Source organism: Lolium perenne, chromosome 4 (assembly GCF_019359855.2).
Source record: "Lolium perenne isolate Kyuss_39 chromosome 4, Kyuss_2.0, whole genome shotgun sequence".
NCBI lineage: Eukaryota > Viridiplantae > Streptophyta > Magnoliopsida > Poales > Poaceae > Lolium > Lolium perenne.
Window position 1 is genome coordinate 335426068 of NC_067247.2, and position 19539 is coordinate 335445606.

A 19539-nucleotide genomic window follows, 5' to 3' on the forward strand; every position below is an offset into this window, starting at 1 on the left:
CATGTTAGCACGGTTGCAAAATGAGCGACTAAACTTTGGCTAGATACAACGCTAAAATGCTCTAGCAATTACGCACATGAATAACGGAACAAGGGTGAAGACAACTCTTTGTCTATATTAATTATTAAGAAGTACTCCCCGTTCCAAAATGAGTGACTCAACTTTATTTAGATACAAACTAAAATACATTTAGATGCATTCATATCTAAAACAAAATTCACTTATTTTGGGACAGATGTAGTATTTTCGGATAATTTGTGAAATAGAACTACATGGCACGCTTCAAGCACAATCAATCATCAATTGAACACTAAAAAGTATTTTCGCATAATCTGCAGAAAGACAACTACAGTTAAATAATTACAGTTCGAAGTACCTCTTCTAGAACCTACGTACGTACATGGAACACTTCAAGGACAATCAGCCATCAATTATTGCACCTGTTACACGTTCTTACACTCTGCACTTCTACATTCAACGAGTTACATCATTTACAGTTCCAAGGCAAGGATGCCTGGTCTATTTTCTAGCATTTACATGGATCCATCAAATGTGCTTTCTCCCACATCGCCAGTGGGATTCTAAGTACGTTGCTCTCCTTGGGTGTCGCTCGGGTGACGAACTTGATAAGCGGCACATTCTTCTTCGTCGTAGCTGGAGCTGGAGGGACGATGTTTCTGATCCGCTTCACTTTCTTCGTTTTTTGTGTCTTGATCCGTCCCAGATTCTTCTTCTTCTTCGGTGTCGCCGGCCGAGAGAGCTTTATCCGCACCACGATCTTCCCGGGCACTGGTAACTTGTCGATCTCGGGCAAAAACCAGGGGAGTTGGAGCGCGGCGGCCGCCGTCAGCCGCTTATCAGGGTTGCACTCAAGAAGCCCTTTCAAGACTTGGAACCCGTCGTTGGACAGCATCTCTTCATGGAACAGCTCCCCCAGCCTGTCGTGCTGCGAGAACCATCGCATCGGCAGAAACGTGGCCGCGAGCGGCAGCGACGCGAACTCCGGCCACGCCTTCTCATCTGGCAAGCCAAGCAGGCTGAAGATCTCCCAGAGCTGGCTGACCTTGGCAGTGTGCCTGCTTCCGCCCTTGAAGCTGAACAGCATCTTGCCTCCCGCGAGCATCTCGGCCATGACGCATCCCAGCGACCATGTGTCCACCCGCGCGTCGTAGTCCGGCTTCCCCAGGAGCATCTCCGGCGCCATGTAGGGCGGCGTGCCTGCATCCCCATATGGTGTCTTCTCTGTCGCCAGTGACAACGCTAGCCCGAGGTCGCAGAGCTTGAGGATCTTCCCGTCTTCCCCGACGAGGATGTTGGCCGGCTTGATGTCGCGGTGGACGATGCCGCGCTCGTGCATCTTCTGGGCGCCGGTGAGAAGCTGCCACATGTAGCGGCGCACGACGGCCTCCGGGAGCGGCGGCCTCTTGGACAAGGATGTGTGGAGGCTCGGACCGACGTACTCCATGGCGAGGGAGAGCTTGGTGGTGTTCGGATCACGGACGAAGCCGTGCGATCCGACGACGTAAGGGTTTCCGGCGCAGGGCCTCGAGGAAGCGCCCCTCTTCTTGGAGCTCGCTGGCGTCGGTGTCGGGGCGGAGGAACTTGATGGCCACGGTCTTGCCGGTGACGCAGTGGCGGGCCTTCTTGACGATGCCGAAGGCGCCCTCGCCGAGGACGTCCGTCGCCTCGTACTCCTCCATGCTGCCGACGCGGACGCGCCTCCTCTTGCTGTAGTAATCATCTGATGATCCTTGTTCCGTCGCGTGGCCGGCGTCGAGGACGGCAGCATGTCGCTTGCCGACGGCCATGGTGGGTTTGTTGGTTGCTGCGGTGGAGGGGGGAGATGAGGTGTGGGAGACGGCGGCCGTGGATTGGGATCGAGGAAGCATTTGGCGGTGGATTCGCGGCATATATACACCAGTGGAGCCAAACGCGCAATGGCCTCGATCGACACAGAACTGGCCTCCTCTACCTCGACTCGGATTCAAGTTGAACGTACAGTCGTCGTTAGGGTTAGCTGCTTCGACAGGTTGCATCACCGGATTTGGGATTCCGCGCGAGGTGAATCCGACTCCAGTTCCTTTGCTTGGCGCCTGCGTCTTCAATTGTTTGCACGGCGTAAAGACACGACCAGAACTACGCGCGCGTCTTCCTTACGCGGGGAGATCGAGACGGCCGGATTGTGTCTGGTAATTAACCCTGTCTACTTCCTCTATGGCGGTGGCTGGCGCATAGCTGGGTACGGTGTACACATCCACCGTGCATGCATGTGTGCCAATGCTTTTTGTTCATCTGAGCAGAATTTTTGAACTGACATGTCATGTATGGTTGATTGGGAGGAGTGTGTTCCTGCTAATGGTCATAACCAAGTGTATGAACTTGTGTCTTGCGTGTTTGTAGCTTCGCAATGCATAAACAAAATAATCTCAGACATTCCTCAAGAAAATGATTATTTAGCTTTACGGATCAAAGATTTAACAAAGTTTCTTCCCATGGAAGGATAAACAAAAAAAAAAGGATGTTGCGGTTACACTTCCCATAGAAAATAATCAAAATATGCAGCTAGGGTTAGTTGTCGCGGGTGCGTTCGCGGACATCAGGGGTGAAGCCACCCTTTTTTGGTTCGGTGAGGCGTGGCAAGGCAATCGAATAATCTCAGACATCACGGCAAATACACGGCGATTTTACCTAGATTCAGGCATCTAGCAAAACTCGAGCGAGCTTACGCCATTCCTGTCTGATCTTAGATTACAATGGCTAACTTGCTTGCCGTGGTGTCTACGCATGGAGAAAATTAGGTGGCAGCGGGTTAGGCAGAAGCGCTTCGTTTCAGACCGCAATTTCTTTCAAATTTATCCATTTTATCGCCCTAATGGCAACAATTTTAGAAGGGGATTAGATATGGTCCGTTTGGGTTTTCGGCAGAAACCAAAAGGACTGTGAAAGAAGATTAAATGAGCAATAAGATTAAACGATTAGATGCTGACGTGGCAGAATACTAGAAAAGGTATGACGTGGAACTAAAACTCACGCAAGTGACATCCTTATTGTCGTTCTCCTCGTTGTTCGCCGAGAATCCGGAGAGAGTCATGCTGAGACTAGCCCTAATGGGAGTATCATAAGTAGTATTATGCATGCCATGTTGGCAAAAATCTGATGTGGCACACCAATTAATGAGGTGAGAGATGAGAGTGGTATCATAATATGATACCGTATCATAGCACGTAAAACAAGAAAACTTAGTGGCAAACACATCATGTACACAAATTTGCATTGAGATTCTAGAAAATATTAAATGTGATGATACTATGATACTATCTTATGATACTATGCATTGTGTGGGTAGTATCATAAACTAGTATCATGTCCATGATACTAGTGTATGATACTTCCCATTGTGACTAGTCTGAGGCCTGTGTTCGACACCTAGAGTTTTGTGAGACACCGACCGTTCCTTAATTATGGGACACAAATCTACGAGAATACAAACCAATGATTTGGCCACTTGTACTGATACCGTAAATTCTCATGTTCGAATGTATGTGTTTCTATACTGCATGTGTACTGGACCTGTATAAATATTATCTGTGTGATGAACCTGAATAAATATTTTAAATATACGCTGAAAAGTCTGAAAAAATAAAAATAAACATACCGCCGGCACACATGTGCTTATATCTCTGGCGAATAAGCCCCCGCCACTAGAACAAGCTAGTATCACCGGCGCACCAGCCTGGTACGCCAGTGGTAACGACTTATTGCGGGCGCACCGCGCTGATGCGCCCGTAGTGAGTGAGCTACCCCTGGTGCACAAGCCTAGTGTGCCGGCGATAAGCCGATACCACCGGCGTGTTTGCGCTGACGGGCACATATGCGCTGGCCATAGGGAAATTAGGTGCGACAGCGATGAGGTTTTTTCTAGTGGGGCTCCTCAATAGGTCGATGCTCATTTAAACTTGACAACCTATCTAATATATCTCACAAGGACAGTTTTGTAAAATTTGACTGTTAATTGAACACAGTGGACACAACTTTAAAAGCTTGTCAATAACAAGAGATGATGGTAGACCAAAATAATCAAGAGCTAATTCCACATCATTCTCCGCATATGTTGGCTGCCTCAATCACCTACCCTTTTAAACAATTTTTTGGCTCATGTATTCGTTGAACCTAGCAATGACGGTGGCTCACTTAGCGTTGATGAAGGCATTGCCTAGAATTTACTTAGACATATCTTTGGGTGAAAACTCATGATCTGACATGGTTGGATCCAATGACAACGGGTCGTGTGTTTCTTTTTGATGGTGTTGTGGTTAGAGCACCTCGCATGTTACCCTGAAGTTGCTATCAGGGGAGATTGATGCTATCGTTTGATGTAGCTGTTTTGTTGATAGGCTTTTTACATTTTTTAATAGTTTTGTTATGCGAGTCCTCGATGTCTTGACTTAATCTTAATATCGTGTTGGCGCAAAGGCCATATATAACCTGTATCAACTTGATATTGATATATTTATTTTGTAAGAAAATTTCTCAAAGGGACCAATGCGGAAAAGCTTTTGGAATTACTTAATTCTTGTATTTTTATATCATCGTTGCTACTGCATGTGTCGATATTGTAACTGAAAAAGACACCGCAATTTAGTTTCAGTTTGCCACTCCCTGTCAAAAACTACGCAGTAGCTAATGGAAGAGAATGACGAAAGAATAACATAGTAGGCACATATTGGAAGAATAGAAGAGCACACATTAAGTACATGTACTAGCACTCAAAAATAAATAAATTGAAACCACACTTTAAGTTTGATGTTCACCGACCACTAGTGAAATCTTTAAAAATAGGCTTATAAGTTAGAATTGACCATTCAGAATGGACGGAGTTTTTGGTGATGGAACTCGAAAATATATAAATTGAGACCACATGTTAACTTCAAAGTTCACCGATACTAGTGATTTTTTGAAGCCTTACAAATAGTAGAATGGATGGAGTATTTTGCCTTATAAATAGTAGAATTAATGGATGGAGTATTTTGGTAGTGCTTCTAGGATTGGTCGTAAGGAGTGTGGACTTTTGCCTCCCGGACACCATTACGTCCAGAATTTTCAGAAAGAGATCATATTAATTACTAGTTGTTTTTATTGGTAGACAAGTTTTTTTTTTTGAGCGGGGGAAAACGGCCTTTATTAATCAGAGGTAATCGATACAAGGAATCCCTCTGGCGGCCTAACTAGCCACACCCGGCGGCCTGGTGCATCATAAACTGCACTCCTAGCTAAACAGTGTGCTTCTTTATTCGAAATCCTAGCTTCGTGGCGGAACTCAAGAGCATCAAAGTCGCCCTTAGACTCCCTGATTTCTCTCACAATGTGAGCATAACTTCCGAAAGTCCCCTCGGCCAAGCTAGTGACAACATTCGTACAGTCCGTTGCCACCATAACCCTCCTGACGTGTATGTCCTTTGCCAGGGCGCAAGCCTCCCTGCATGCCAACGCCTCCAGAATCTCAGCGCTAGACTTTCCAGGGAACACGAGCGTCGATGCCCCCACAAACACTCCATTCTTCGTTCTGGCTATTGGCAGCAGGGGCGGAGCTACGTTGGGGCCTACCTGGGCCGTGGCCCGCCCAGGATCTGAACAATCCTTTGTTATTTTTGCTGGGCCGGCCCAAGAAAGGTTCAGTTTTATTGTAGAAATGAAGGCTTTTGTGCTGCTGGCCCACCCAGAATTCGTGCTACAGCTCCGCCACTGATTGGCAGACAAGTATTTCAGTGGAATAATAAAATCGTCCTTGTATAGGGGAAGCCCAGCCCGTCTAAGAATTTGAAAACGAACCTAGCTAAGCCCAGCTCAAGTCGATTTAGTTGTCTCGCTGAAAGAGAAAGGGATCAAATCGTACCTCCACCTCCGCCGCTCTTAGACCATATCTAACAGACCCCTTATTTCTCTGCCCCGTATAACGCGAGTTTTTCGCCCCGTATCCCAAAAGTGCGTCTTGCTGAACCATTCCGTCTAGCAGATCCCGTATTTCACCCTGTATTTTTAAAAATTAAAACCCCGGGAAAATGAAACCATAGTTCATCTTCATTGATCATACACTGGATCATACATATACATAGCGATCTACTGCGATCCTAGCTACTCGAGGATGATGAATGGCACGAAAGGCCCCCTGGCGGCAGCCTCCTCCTCCGCCCTGGCGGCAGCCTCCTCCTCCGCCCTGGCGGCAGCCTCCTTCGTCTGGAATTCAGCCACGGCGGCGATGGCCGCCGCCTGTTCGTCTGCCTCCGCCCGCGCCTTCTCGGCGGCCTCCACCTCGGATTCGGCCACCGCCCGCAAGTATGCCGCGTCCTCCTCTGCCTCCTCCGCTTCCTCCTCGCCGGCCTCCGCTTCCTCCTCGCCTCCGCCTCCTCCGCCGCTGGTGCTGCCGATGCGCGCCGCCCATGCTGCCTTCGCCGCGCGCTCACGCTCCCACTCAGCGCGCCACGCATCGAAGGCGGCGCCGCTCATCGGCTTGAGCGGCGGATCTTGTCGGTACCACCGCCCACCGGCGGCGAACTCCCGGAGCGAGTCCGGCATGTAATACGCGCCGCCGTACTTGCAGGCCGCACGGCGGCTCCCCGCGGCGGAGCGCTTGCATTTCAAGCGCCACGCGTCCTCCACGTTGTCCGGCGAGCGGGATCGCTTCGATCCGCTCGCCGGTGAGGCGCTACTGCGGCGGCGGGCGTCCATGCCGGGGCTGGGGTCGAATGCGGCGCGGGGGAGGGAGGAATTGCTCGCCGGAGCAGGGTGGAGGCCGCGGCGGCGCACGGCGGAGCTAGGGTTGCGAGTGAGGGGTTAACCCCTCACTCGCACCTGCGCCCAGTATAAATAGTGGGCGGAGGGGCCGATTTCCTGGGCCCCGTATTCTGCCGAAACGGGGCGGCCCGAATACGGGGCCTGCTTGACGGCCCAAACCGCGCCTGCCCCGTATGTCGCCGGAATTTTACGGGGTGGGCGGGTTATAAGGGGCATGTTAGACATGCTCTTACCACTCGCCGGTACTGCCAGCGCCCCAAACCACTACTCTTGCTCGCGGGATGAACCAAGAGCTAGGATGAGCTTCTTACCGGCGGCAACCAAGGCGAAAACCGCAACAGCAGGACTGACACCTGTGCACGGCGGCCTCCCGGTCCCGGATGAGATCGCCATCTGGGAGATCCTCGTCCGTCTGTCCCCCCAAAGCCGTCGTTCGCTGCCGCGCCGTCTGTCGCGCATGGCGCCACGCCACCTCCACCCGCGACTTCCTCCTGGCGCACCACGCCGGCCAGCCCACCCTCCCCCTCCTCCGCGGCTACAACATATGCGGCGACGGTTCTGAACGTGGGTCGCAAGACATCATTCCCTTCGACCACCAGGCAGGAGTCGCCGCCGCCGCCGACCAGCAACTACCGTCTGTCGCTCGGCTGAGTAACGCCATCTTTTTTCTAAGAGCCTCCTGCGACGGCCTCCTTGTCATATCCGGCTACAAAAGTAATCTCTCCATCTGCAACCCAGTAACTCGTCAGTATGCTCCCATCCAGCAGCTTGACGGTTTGGGGTTCAATCTCCTAGGGATGTACAGGCACAACCCTACCCACGAGTTTCCGACTATTGTTGTACCCGGCCCCCTGGTATCGGTATGATCAACTGCCATATGACGTTCAAAATGGTCTGGGTTCCTACGTCTTCACATTAGGCTCTGGCCAGCCTCCGAGGCACATAGCTAGGTCCCAAGATGTGAAGGAACTAATATGGATCCACGCATCTTTCTTGTTCCGTGGTAAGCTGCATTGGCACCTATGGCGGGATAAGAGCCCAAGCGACATGATTATGGTATTCGACACCACATCCGAGTCGTTCCAGAAGATGCATGCTCCGGCTGTTCCTGACGTCGCTAACCTATTTGAGATGGACGACATGCTTAGCATGTCTAGCTACAATGGCGCGACAGCAATTGATATCTGGGTGATGGAGGACTATGAACGCGAGTCCTGGACCTTCAAGTACCGGGTTGAATTACCAGTAGCAGATATCAAGGTGCGGTTTGCAGATTTTGATTATTGTTTCTGTGTGGTGACCGCATCGTGGGATGGTGACTTGCACGTGCTGCTCAAATCTGGCGAATGGCTGTTTCATGTTGACGTCAGTGGCAAGCTGGTTGCAAGTTTCCATCGTACAGGCCTCTTTCCTACATATCTTTGGCTTAAACAGACTCTAGTTTCGCATACATTCTTTCCAGCAATAAATGGTCATGATATGAACGCTTCGCCTTTCATCTGACAGCTGTTCAGGGAAGTCATGATTCTGAACAACCTGTCCACTAGGAGCCGGCTAGTTTTTGTACTACCATGTATGTGAATTGGTCCACTATGAGCAAGTGTTGATTATTACGTGGTTGCATGAAATTTATACTTCTGCGAATATCCTGGGCTGAAGAGGCTAACACTGCATCTTGTTCCTGTAATTACAAAGTCGTTTTGGTCAGCGCTTGAAATAGTTACCAAATGATCTGCTTCATGTCTCTTTCATCTTTGAGCTGAAGAATTCACTTGGGCACTTTGCTCACATAAAAAGTATCATTGTAATCTTGTTGACTAGCAAACTGAATCTGATTTTAGAAGAGCTTGGAGCAACTGCTTGTTAAATTCAGTTGTTGCATTATAGTGAACTTGTCAAGGAAAGTTGCTGTTGCAACTCGTTCTTCATGACTTAGGCACAGCACCGGGGTTCCCCAAGCCGGGAGCAGTCCTACACCCGGGGGCTACTTTCGGCGCCGTGGAAAAAGAGGGTATCCACGAACCGCCTAGAAGCGAGCCCGCTCACACGCCCGCCAAAAGGCCTCCATACACGGGAGCCCACCCTGGCTGCCGCTCATCCTGGGAAGCAGCTCCGGGGCATGTGCGGAATCTGTCCCTGCTACAGGAACGCTTTCCCCATATGCACGCTTTGGTGGGGCCAGAGAAGCCGCGACAAAGCTAGGCTTCCAGGGACTAGCCTCGGCCACATGTCCTACGTGGTTGAACTCGCGCGCCACGTTCTGGCCACGCCCCTAGTTAACATGTCCACACAACATTTTGTGGGACCCCTTACCAGTATAAAAGGAGGCCCAAGCTGCAGACATGCATGGGGGGTGGGGGGGAGTTGGAGAAGAACAAAGCTTATGAGGGAAGGAACTAGTTATGCCTTCCCGGGGAACATATTCTGTAGGAGTTGAGATCCACCAGATAGATAATAGTTGCAGCACGTAGGGTTTCGCACAACGCAACCTGAACCTGGGTAAAAATCATGTGTCTCTGTGTGACTATGTTTTTCGTCTTGCTCGTCGATCGAGCTCGTCATGTTCTGCGCCTGCCGAACCAAAAAGGGATCTTCATTCCCGGTGTTGGAATTATATGACACGACATGTGTGACAAGACATGATGGGTCACGGGAAGATGCTGCTGATTCTGCATGACAACATGGAGTCGACATCACACGACATCGTAACGAGCATGAGCTGGCCCGATTAAAAATCGAGCAATACAGGGCGATGAAAGCTTCCAAGGCTAATTTAATGTCTCCATCTCATGTGTTGTTTCTGTTTTAGGAGTCATCCGCGACTTTCCACTAGCTGTTCATCTCTCAACCGAGTCGTCAATCGACTCCGAGTAAAGAACCAAGGCTAGAGGAATGTCTCTGACGCAATCGGGGGCTAATTTATGACGATGGAATATACAACCGGGTATGGCCATCGGAACGAGTCGCTCTACAAGAATGGGGTGGCCCAATCTAGTCACCTCCATGCTGGACTTACTCTCATAGGTCGAACACGACAAGAAGGCCCATTCGACCAGACGAAGATCAGCATGAAGGCTATGGATCCAACGGTGATTAGTCAATTTAGGGTTTTGGTGACACGTTCGTACAATGTAAACCCTAGGTCAAGTCACCCTGTATAAGGCTTGGGCAGGAGAGAATTAAAAGGACATGCATTCGCCGACTTTGGCCTCCATCTACGCCTCCAATAACTTTTATCACATCTATCAATATAATCAAGCAGAAGCACCGCGAGGGGCCGAACCTAGGTACATTGTGTCATGTGTCAATATTGTCTAGGACATCCAATGTCGCCATCGCTCTCCACCTATCCTAAGCTACCCCTAGTAGCATTTGTCCCATGCATCGATACCACGACAAAGACCACGACCACGAATCACGTACACAGTTCCCACCTACCATTAGCGGTAATACTATGATGCTCCTCGCAAAGAAAATACATATTTGAATGATGGGGTGTCGCCCAACACACACACCCACTGGGACTAACCAAGTCTTACGAAGGAAGGAGGGTCTCAACATGGAATTTAGAAATAGAGTGTTACATGCAGATCTACTACATAAGCAAGAAGCAAAGTGTGCTCGCGAGGTCTACAGAACTTCGAGAGCTATGGCACATCGAATATATGAGGTGATTTGTTTGAAAGTTTTATTTATATAGAAAGGAGCCTTTCAAAAAAAACATTGATGGTGTAATGTGACAAAAAAGCTGCCCTCGATATTGCTCATAATCCAGTGCAACATAGTCGGACAAAGCGCATATAGAGATTGATCAACATTTCATCAAAGAAAATTTAGACCAAGGAATCATCTTTTTTAGATAAAGGGAATATATTAATATCGAGAGATACCAATTACACCCAGCTTCTGCAAAAAAAAGCGATACCCCAATGGTAGTACTGATGCACACGACCAAAAAAATAAAAAATAAAACTAAGAAACAAAAAGCCCCGCTACGGTATTCTAGCCCTAGCAGCAACAATACATCCACCACCAAGACAACATCTGAACTCCACGCTCTCCAAAAGCAACGCCTCTAAGAAGGGAACATTGCGCAAGCGCCATCGTCGCCCAATCCAAAGATCTTAGGTTGTCACTCTGAAGATAGTTCCCGCTCTTAAAACAATATCTCCAACAAGGTCATTGTTAGGCACAACCAATTTAGACTAGGACTTGCATTTTCAGTCTAAAGAAAAAAGACTTTGAACTACACCTGTGATGCCACCCCCACTTGCATATTGCCGATGTGAAATCCAGAACACCGAGCAAGTCCCTCAACAACATAGAGACTCAACCTCCATTGCTAGTCCTCCAATCTAGCCTTCACGATATTCCCTGCCTCTGCCTCTGATTCACCATGGACAAAAAATGGCATATGATGGTAAAACAGAACAGTGAGCTTCGCGCTGCTGTGCCTCCAGAACCAAATGGTCAGAATAAAATCATGGGTGCGCACGACCGAATACCACTCGATCCAGCAAACTCCAGGCATAGGGTGCACTGTTACATTCGTCGGTGGAGCCTTCAGAAACTCATCACTTCGGCCAGATATAGACGGACATGCCTCAGGCAGGTCTTCATCTTCGCATAGAGACCCTAGGACCACCACATTATTCAGGTCGGGCCCCAACGCTGTCTTCCATCCTAGGCCGGCTGAGGCAAAGCAGCGACACCAAGTGAATGGGCAACGCCTTGCAGCCGGCCGACCCTCCACCGGCGACAACCAGGATGGGCATGCCTTCCACGGCCATCGCCGGTTTCCACGCCACCCGAACTCGCCGGTAGGACTCGGTGACGGACCGTTAGACCCACCACCCCATCCTCAGGCCAACCATCTCCGGCGAAGTAGAGGGTCGCCTCCGCCATCAAACCCAGGGTTGCTTCCCCAGGCATCCTCATGCCGCAGGAGAAGCCCAGGAGTACCACCTCGCACCGACGGGAGGAGGGGAGAAGCAGCCGCTGCTGCGGCGCAGATCGAGGACTTAGCCGCCGCCTACTAGCCATCGTTGTCAACAGCGTCGAGGAGGGACCTGGCCGCCGCCACCTAGCGCAGCAGGAGGAGATCCGCCGCCTCCACGCCATGCGGGCTTTGCCCGGAGGTGCGTCGAGGAGGGACCTGGCTGACGCCACCCAGCGCAACAGGAGGAGATCCGCCGCCTCCATGCCACGCGGGCTTTGCCCGGAGGTGCCACCGGCGGCGGCGGGAGGTTGGGTCGAGTCGTACATTTGTACTTAGTTGCTTCTAATAAACTGCTTGTTGGTATATTGACTAGAGGCTTATCAGAAAAAAAAAAAAAGGGGTTCTAGTTTATGTTCCAAGATGGGTCTGTTTTGATCTCTTGCTTAATGTTTGATTTCAACAACAATGTCCTGTCAGGATATTTCCTTCTGCCGAGATGAACACTGGATGCACAAAAAGTATCGTCACGCATGCATGTACGCTGGAGGTGTACACCGCGCCCAGCATATAGGTCTGGTCTGTGGTCTCGCTTCTCTACGCCGTGCAAACGAAGACGCGGGCGCCAAACAAACGAACTAGAGTCGGATTCACCTCGATCCATTCGATCGCCAGAAAATGCAGAGCATTGGGCTGACCCCAGCGACGACTGTACATTCAACTTGAATCCGAGTCGAGGTCGAGGCCGGTTCTACTTCTGTGTCGAACTGTCGATCGAGGCCATTGCGCGTTCGGCTTCACTGGTGTATATATGCCGCGAATCCACCGCCAAATGCTTCCTCTCCCGATCCACGGCCGCCGTCTGCTCCACCTCTTCATCGCATCGCTCAGCTCCTCCCTCCACCACAGCAACCAAGAAACCCACCATGGCCGTCGGCAAGCGACCTGCTGCTGCCGTCCTCAACGCCGGCCACGTGATGGAGCAAGGATCAGATGATTACAACAGCAAGAGGAGGCGCGTCCGCGTCGGCAGCATGGAGGAGTACGAGCCGACGGACGTCCTCGGCGAGGGCGCCTTCGGCATCGTCAAGAAGGCGCGCCACTGCTTCACCGGCAAGACCGTGGCCATCAAGTTCCTCCGCCCCGACACCGACGCCAGCGAGCTCCAAGAAGAGGGACGCTTCCTCGAGGCCTGCGCCGGAAACCCTTACGTCGTCGGTTCCTACGGCCTTGTTCGCGAACCGAACACCACCAAGCTCAGCCTCGTCATGGAGTACGTCGGTCCGAGCCTCCACGCATCCTTGTCCAAGAGGCCGCCGCTCCCGGAGGCCATCGTGCGCCGCTACATGTGGCAGCTCCTCACCGGCGCCCAGAAGATGCACGAGCGCGGCATCGTCCACCGCGACATCAAGCCGGCCAACATCCTCGTCGGGGAAGACGGAAAGATCCTCAAGTTCTGCGACCTCGGGCTGGCCATGTCCCTCGCGACGGAGAAGACGCCGTACTACGATGCCGGCACGCCACCCTACATGGCGCCCGAGATGCTCCTGGGGAAGCCGGACTACGACGCGCGGGTGGACACATGGTCGCTGGGATGCGTCATGGCGGAGATGCTCGCGGGAGGCAAGATGCTCTTCAGCGACAAGGGCGGAAGCAGGCACGCTGTTAAGATCAGCCAGCTCTGGGATATCTTCAGCCTGCTTGGTTTGCCAGATGAGAGGGCGTGGCCGGAGCTCGCGTCGCTGCCGCTCGCCGGCACGTTTCTGCGATGGTTCCCGGCACGGCAGCACAACACGCTGGGGGAGCGGTTCCACGAAGAGATGCTGTCCCACGACGGGTTCCAAGTCTTGAAAGGGCTTCTCGAGTGCAACCCTGAAAAGCGGCTGACGGCGGCCGCCGCGCTCCGACTCCCGTGGTTTTTGCCCGAGATCGACAACTTACCAGTGCCCGGGAAGATGGTGGTGCGGATAAAGCTCTCTCTGCCGGCGACACTGAAGAAGAAGAATCTGCAGCGGATCAAGACCATACCTCCGGGTCCGGCGACACAAAAAATGAAGAAAGTGAAGCCGATCAAGAACATCGTCGCTCCAGCTACGCCGAAGAAGAAGGTGCCACGTATCAAGTTCATCACACGAGCGACACCGAAGACGGAGAATGTACTTAGAATTCCACTCGCGATGTGGGAGAAGGCACGCTTGATGGATCCATGTAAATGCTAGAAAATGTCCCTGGAACTGTAAATGTTGTACCAACTCGTTCCATGTAGAATTATACAGTGTAGAGCGTTCAACATGTGCAATTGATAACTGATTGTGCTTCAGAGTTACTTGAGCATGCTGTAAATTGTGCCATGTAGATTCTAGAAGAGGTACTTGAGCATGCTGTAAATTGTCCCTAATTAATATTGTCACTCTTGCCCATACATGTTTTTCTGTACCATCAAGGGAGTGGAAATGGTTAGCTATTTGTGAATGGATTCAGAGTTTCTGTAATGGAATTTGCATGTTCCTTAAAGTTGAAGTGCTACATGATCCTTTTCCTCGTACTAGTAGTCAATTTAAAGTTGTAACAACAGGCAGTAGTAAGTGGTAACCTAACCCTGCATCTTATTTTGGACCAGCTTTTGAGTGCATAGAAGATGGTTCTACTACTTTTTTTCAAAGTTGGACGGCTAGCTGTTTGATCGATCTGAAAAATCTGGTGTCAGCCCTGCTCCACATTTTTGTGCAAACCACTTCCTGATGAATCTGTTCTTTCGTAGCAAACAAAGCGCGTCGATGACTGATGTAGATCACAGAATCTAGAGCAACCCCCAGCGATGTTCAGACTTGCTATGTATCGAAACAAAACATTTGTTTTTCAAGCACGGAAATAACTGTTGGGGTTGAGAAAACTGAATATGTGAATGTGAGTGCCAAATCTCACAAAATAAGGTGTGGTCAAAACTTCAATGGTATTAGTAACAGACAAAATGATTACAGCTGTTTTCCAGAAATTATACTATCTGACATTTCCAAATCAAATCTATCGTCCCCCGTAAGTTTTGCAACATGGTAAATCCCAGGGATGAAATCCAGCCTACAGCCCTATACTACATGATGCCCCCCTCGCATCATCCTCTTTCTCGTTTACAGATGTTCCGGCCGCATCACCACCTTGGCTCTGGTATGTGTCCGTGAGTCTAGCAGAAACAAGAACAAGAGAGATACAGTATCAGAAAAAGTGAGGTTTGGAGTAACTGCTACAAGGACCTAATGAAGAGTGGAAAAGGTAAAATGAGCAATTACCTTGTTCATGTATGAGCTAAACTCGCTTGCAAACAGCCTCTGTAAAGGTCTAGTTCCCGGCGGGCACTTGCTGGAGGATAAAACCTTGTTATTCCGCACGTCGAGACCATGCACATAGTGTGTGATGCTCTGCAATTCTCTGCCGACATACTTCACCAAAGCTATCGAATTCCACGCTAGTCGTTCGTTAAGACTTAAGGCATGCACTACATTATCTTCATGTATGTCGATGACCGGGAATGCCGGTTCAAGCCGTGGCAGCCCGCCGTAGCCCTCGAAGCCCCAGAAGTCCCGGACGGACCGCTGCATCCTTCTTCCACTCCCCCAGGTCAGGTACCGGGCTCCATGTGGTGAGAACCAGGCTCATCACGGTAACTACGTCGGACTTGAGACGGCCATCATGGTAACCATCCAGGCTCACCAATGATGGTTGTTAGACTGTATATACCTAGCGTTATATATGTCTTGTATTGTACCTCTTGGTACCCATATATATATGAGATAGCCACACCCGTATTGGGTGTCGAGCAGTTTCCCAAACCCTTTGTTTTACATGGTATCAGATTAGGTTACGACATGTCTTCCGCTGCACCCGCCGCCACCGTCCCGATCGCATCGGCCGTCGCCGCCTCGCCGGCCTCCGCCCCGCCGGCCCCTGCCGTCGCTGCTCCTGCCTCGCCTTTCCTCGCCTCCCGGCCGCTGGCCATGTGGTGGCCACCCCCTGGCGTTGCACCTTCGGGTGCCCTAGCGGGAGCGGCTGCTTCATCTACCGCCGCCTGCGCTGGCGCGGAGGGCGCTCCCCGGCCGATCGCCAATGGTGGCTTGCCTTCCTCGACCACTGCGCCCCCACCGCCGTATGGTGGTCATCCACCGCCGTCGGCCTACGGCGCCCCTTCTACGCCGATCTACGGCGCCCACTATGCGCCGCCCTACGGTGCCTCCGCACCCCCCGTTAGTGCCCCGTCCCCGCCTGGCTGGCCGGCCCCGCCGCCAACCTACGGCGCGTCGCCCCACCAGCAGTACGCGGCACCTCCGCTGCCGCCCTATGGGGCTCCTGCTGCTCCGATCGCCCCTTATGGCGCCTATCCATCATCGGCGTATGATGGGGCAGCGCCTGCCTTTGGGGCCTCCTCGGCGCTCACCGCCCCTGCCGCCTCCTTGGAGATGGCTACGCCGGCGAGCTTCTACGTGCCACCGTCGCCCGCACATGCTACGGACCCCGTGGCGCCGTCGTCGCCCTTCTACTTCTCGCACCTTCTTCCGGTGAAGCTCACGCCGGACAATTACTTGTCGTGGCGTGCACAGGTGCTCCCACTCCTTCGGAGTCGGTATTTGGAGGGGTACGTCGATGGCTCGCTCCCATGTCCGCCGCCGTACCACCCGGCGCATCATACTTGGGTGGCCCAAGATCAGGCCATCCTTTCTGCCATCCAGTCGTCGCTCACGCCGAGCGTCTCGTCGCTGGTTCTCTTCGCCTCTACGTCGCGCGAGGCGTGGACCGCGCTTCACACTAGCTTCGCCTCCCAGTCTCAGGCGCGTGCCCATGCTATTCGCACCGAGCTGGGTGAGACCAAGCTTCATGACAGCAGCATCACGGACTACTTCAACAAGATGGCCGGCCTCGCCGACACTCTCGCCTCCATTGGACAGCCGCTTCGCTCTGAGGACTTCACCACCTATGTCTTGAATGGGCTCGATGAAGATTATGATAATCTCATTGAGAACATCAGTGGCCGTGATGACCCATTGTCGCGCCGTGAGCTGTACTCGCGCCTCCTCGGCCGTGAACAGCGCGTCAAGGTGCGCCATGCCTCCCCGAGCTTCTCCTCCGCCAACGCCGCTGCTCGTGGCAAGCCGCAGAAGCAGCCACCGGCGGGCAAACCGGCGTCTGGGCCTCCGCCGCAGCAGCGGTCTGGCGCGCCGCAGGTCACGGGCGGGAACCGCCCGCGTGCGTGCTGTCCCTCCTGTGGTGCTCAACAGGCGTGCCAGCTGTGTGGCCTCGACAACCACATCGCCTCTCGCTGTCATCGACGCTTCAAGCAAGACTTCCTCGGCATCGGCAACAATGGCAAGGGCAACGACAAACAGGCTGCAGCTGCTATGACGAGTCAGGATCATGGATACACTCCGTCCTATCCCATTGACTCGTCCTGGTACATGGATACGGGAGCTACTAACCACCTGACGAGTGAGATGAGTAAGCTCTCTACCCAGGAGCCATATCGCGGTCATGATCAGGTTCGCACCGCCAATGGAGCAGGTATGCGCATCTCACATGTTGGTCAGGCTTCCCTTCTTGCACATAATTCTCACAATTTGCATCTTCGTAATGTTCTTCGTGTTCCTTCCGCCACACGTAGTCTGTTGTCTATCCCTCAACTTACTCGTGATAATAATGTCCTTGCTGAATTTCATCGTTTTCATTTTTTCATAAAGGACCGGGACACGAGGGCCGTTCTGCTTAGAGGTCGTCTTCGCCATGGCCTATACGCGCTTGATGCACCGCCTGTACCACATGCTCCCCAGGTGTTCAGTGGTGTGCGTGTGTCCTCTACACACTGGCACGCACGCCTTGGTCATCCTGCTGCTCCCATAGTTCGCCATGTTCTGCACCGCCATGATCTTCCAGTTGTGTCCAATAAAAGTGTAGAAACTATTTGTGATGCCTGTCAGCAAGGCAAGAGTCATCAGCTTCCTTTTTCAGAGTCGAGTCGTGTGGTTAAACATCCTCTTGAGCTTGTGTTTTCTGATGTATGGGGTCATGCCCAAACGTCTGTTAGTGGCCATAATTACTATGTCAGTTTTATTGATGCTTACAGTCGGTTCAACTGGCTTTATCTTATTAAACGCAAGTATGATGTGTTCGATGTCTTTGTTCAATTTCAAACACATGTTGAGCGTCTTCTTAAGCACAAAATTCTTAATGTTCAGTCCGACTGGGGGGGTGAATATCACAACCTCAACTCGTTCTTTAATAAGCTTGGGATCGTGCACCGTGTGTCTTGTCCTCATACACATCAGCAGAATGGCACCGCTGAACGTAAACATCGACATCTTGTAGAAACCGGCCTTACCTTACTGGGTGGTCCAGCTTGGGTATAGTTCCCTTCACAAAGGATACAAGTGCCTACATGTTCCCACGAACCGCGTTTACATATCTCGTGACGTAGTGTTCGATGAAAATGTGTTCCCCTTTTCCGCACTTCCAAACAACACTTCTACACCCATACCACCTGTGCATTCCATTCCACCGTTGCCTGATCAATTTGTAGATGCTGCATATACTCCTGCGCTGCTTCCTAACCATACTGCAGGTATCGGACGCGGCGCTCGTCTTGAGCTTCTGGATGATCAGGCGCCGGACGCGGACGTGGATAGCGTCCCGGATGCTGTTCCCGTGCATGCCCCATGCATGCCGGGTCCCGCCCCCCAGCCCGCAGCTTCCCCGCCCGTGGCAGCCTCGCCCGCCACAGCTGCCTCGCCAGGCCCAGCGCCATCGCCGGGTGCCTCCGTCTCGGCCCCGCGTGGGCCGTCCCCGCCTGGCCCGTCACCGCCACGCTCCCCGCCGCTGCTCGAGCCCGGCTCCTCGTCGCCAGGGCTGGCCTCGCCACTCCCTGCATCTCCCGCCCTCGACTCGTCCTCGCCATCGTCAGAGCCTGGCTCGTCCTCTCTGATAACCCACAAGTATAGGGGATCGCGGCAGTCTTCGAGGGAAGTAAAACCCAAATTTATTGATTCGACACAAGGGGAGGTAAAGAATACTTATAAGCCTTAACAACTGAGTTGTCAATTAAGCTGCACCTGGAAAAGCACTAGCAACAGGGGTGATGTGAAAGTAGCAGTAGAAACACACCCCTTCTAGTATATATAGAGCCAAAGTTGAGAGGGCAGAGAGGCTCAAATTTTGAGTGAGAAAAGCAAGCCGGGAGCTATCTATCTAGTGCCTCTACACGATGGAGATGGAGGGCTCACATGCCTACTCCCACGGATCGATGCGCTGGCACCAAGGAAATCCTAGTCAATCCAATAAATTGCAGGCGTAATAATTACTGTGTTGAGGAGCAACCATAGCGCTGATTGAGGACACATGCAGATTCTACGGGAGAGACTTAATTATGGATTGTTACCTACTCCGTTCATTTCCTCTAGAAAGCTCTCTAGGACACATGCAGATTCTAGGGGAGCGACATCATCGACTGCTGAGATACGTCCCTCCAAAGAAATGCATCTCTGGTGGCAAATCCCCAATAATCACCTTCCATATTCCAGGTGAGCTACCAGACTAATGGAACAATGGTTTCCAATGCTTTCGGAAGCTGGTGGTGCTGACTACGGAATCAACGTCCCTCCAAAATTTTTACGTCCTCCACAAAATTAACGTCCCATATTTCAAGCGACCTACCAAATTAATGGATCGGTTCCAATGGTACCAGAAGCTACAAGCTCATACTTCACACTTTTGTTTTAAACTAAATTTATTCCCTATGTTCCAAAGGATGTCGCGAGAATTTAGCTACATTTAGA

The 19539-nt window shown here is 51.7% G+C and overlaps 2 protein-coding genes, 1 long non-coding RNA gene and 1 pseudogene across 3 annotated transcripts; 2 read left to right on the plus strand and 2 right to left on the minus strand.

The window, feature by feature from the left end:
• Positions 1–526: 526 nt before the first annotated feature.
• Positions 527–1808, minus strand: LOC127347896 (putative cyclin-dependent kinase F-2; annotated as a pseudogene).
• Positions 1809–7172: 5364 nt separating this feature from the next.
• LOC127347897 (uncharacterized) lies at positions 7173–8295 on the plus strand. The gene is made up of 2 exons (XM_071818256.1): positions 7173–7566; positions 7712–8295. The coding sequence occupies exons 1-2, from the start codon at positions 7173–7175 to the stop codon at positions 8293–8295; spliced, it is 978 nt and encodes a 325-aa protein (XP_071674357.1).
• A 4359-nt stretch (positions 8296–12654) lies between these two features.
• Positions 12655–13947, plus strand: LOC127347898 (putative cyclin-dependent kinase F-2). Its single transcript, XM_051374038.1, has one exon. It carries the CDS (start codon positions 12655–12657, stop codon positions 13945–13947), a length of 1293 nt encoding a protein of 430 aa, XP_051229998.1.
• Positions 13948–14660: 713 nt separating this feature from the next.
• LOC139839317 (uncharacterized) lies at positions 14661–15440 on the minus strand. Its single transcript, XR_011756907.1, has 2 exons — positions 15016–15440; positions 14661–14909 (listed from the first exon to the last, which is right to left on the minus strand). It is a non-coding gene; the product is annotated as an uncharacterized lncRNA (long non-coding RNA).
• Between the last annotated feature and the right edge of the window lie 4099 nt (positions 15441–19539).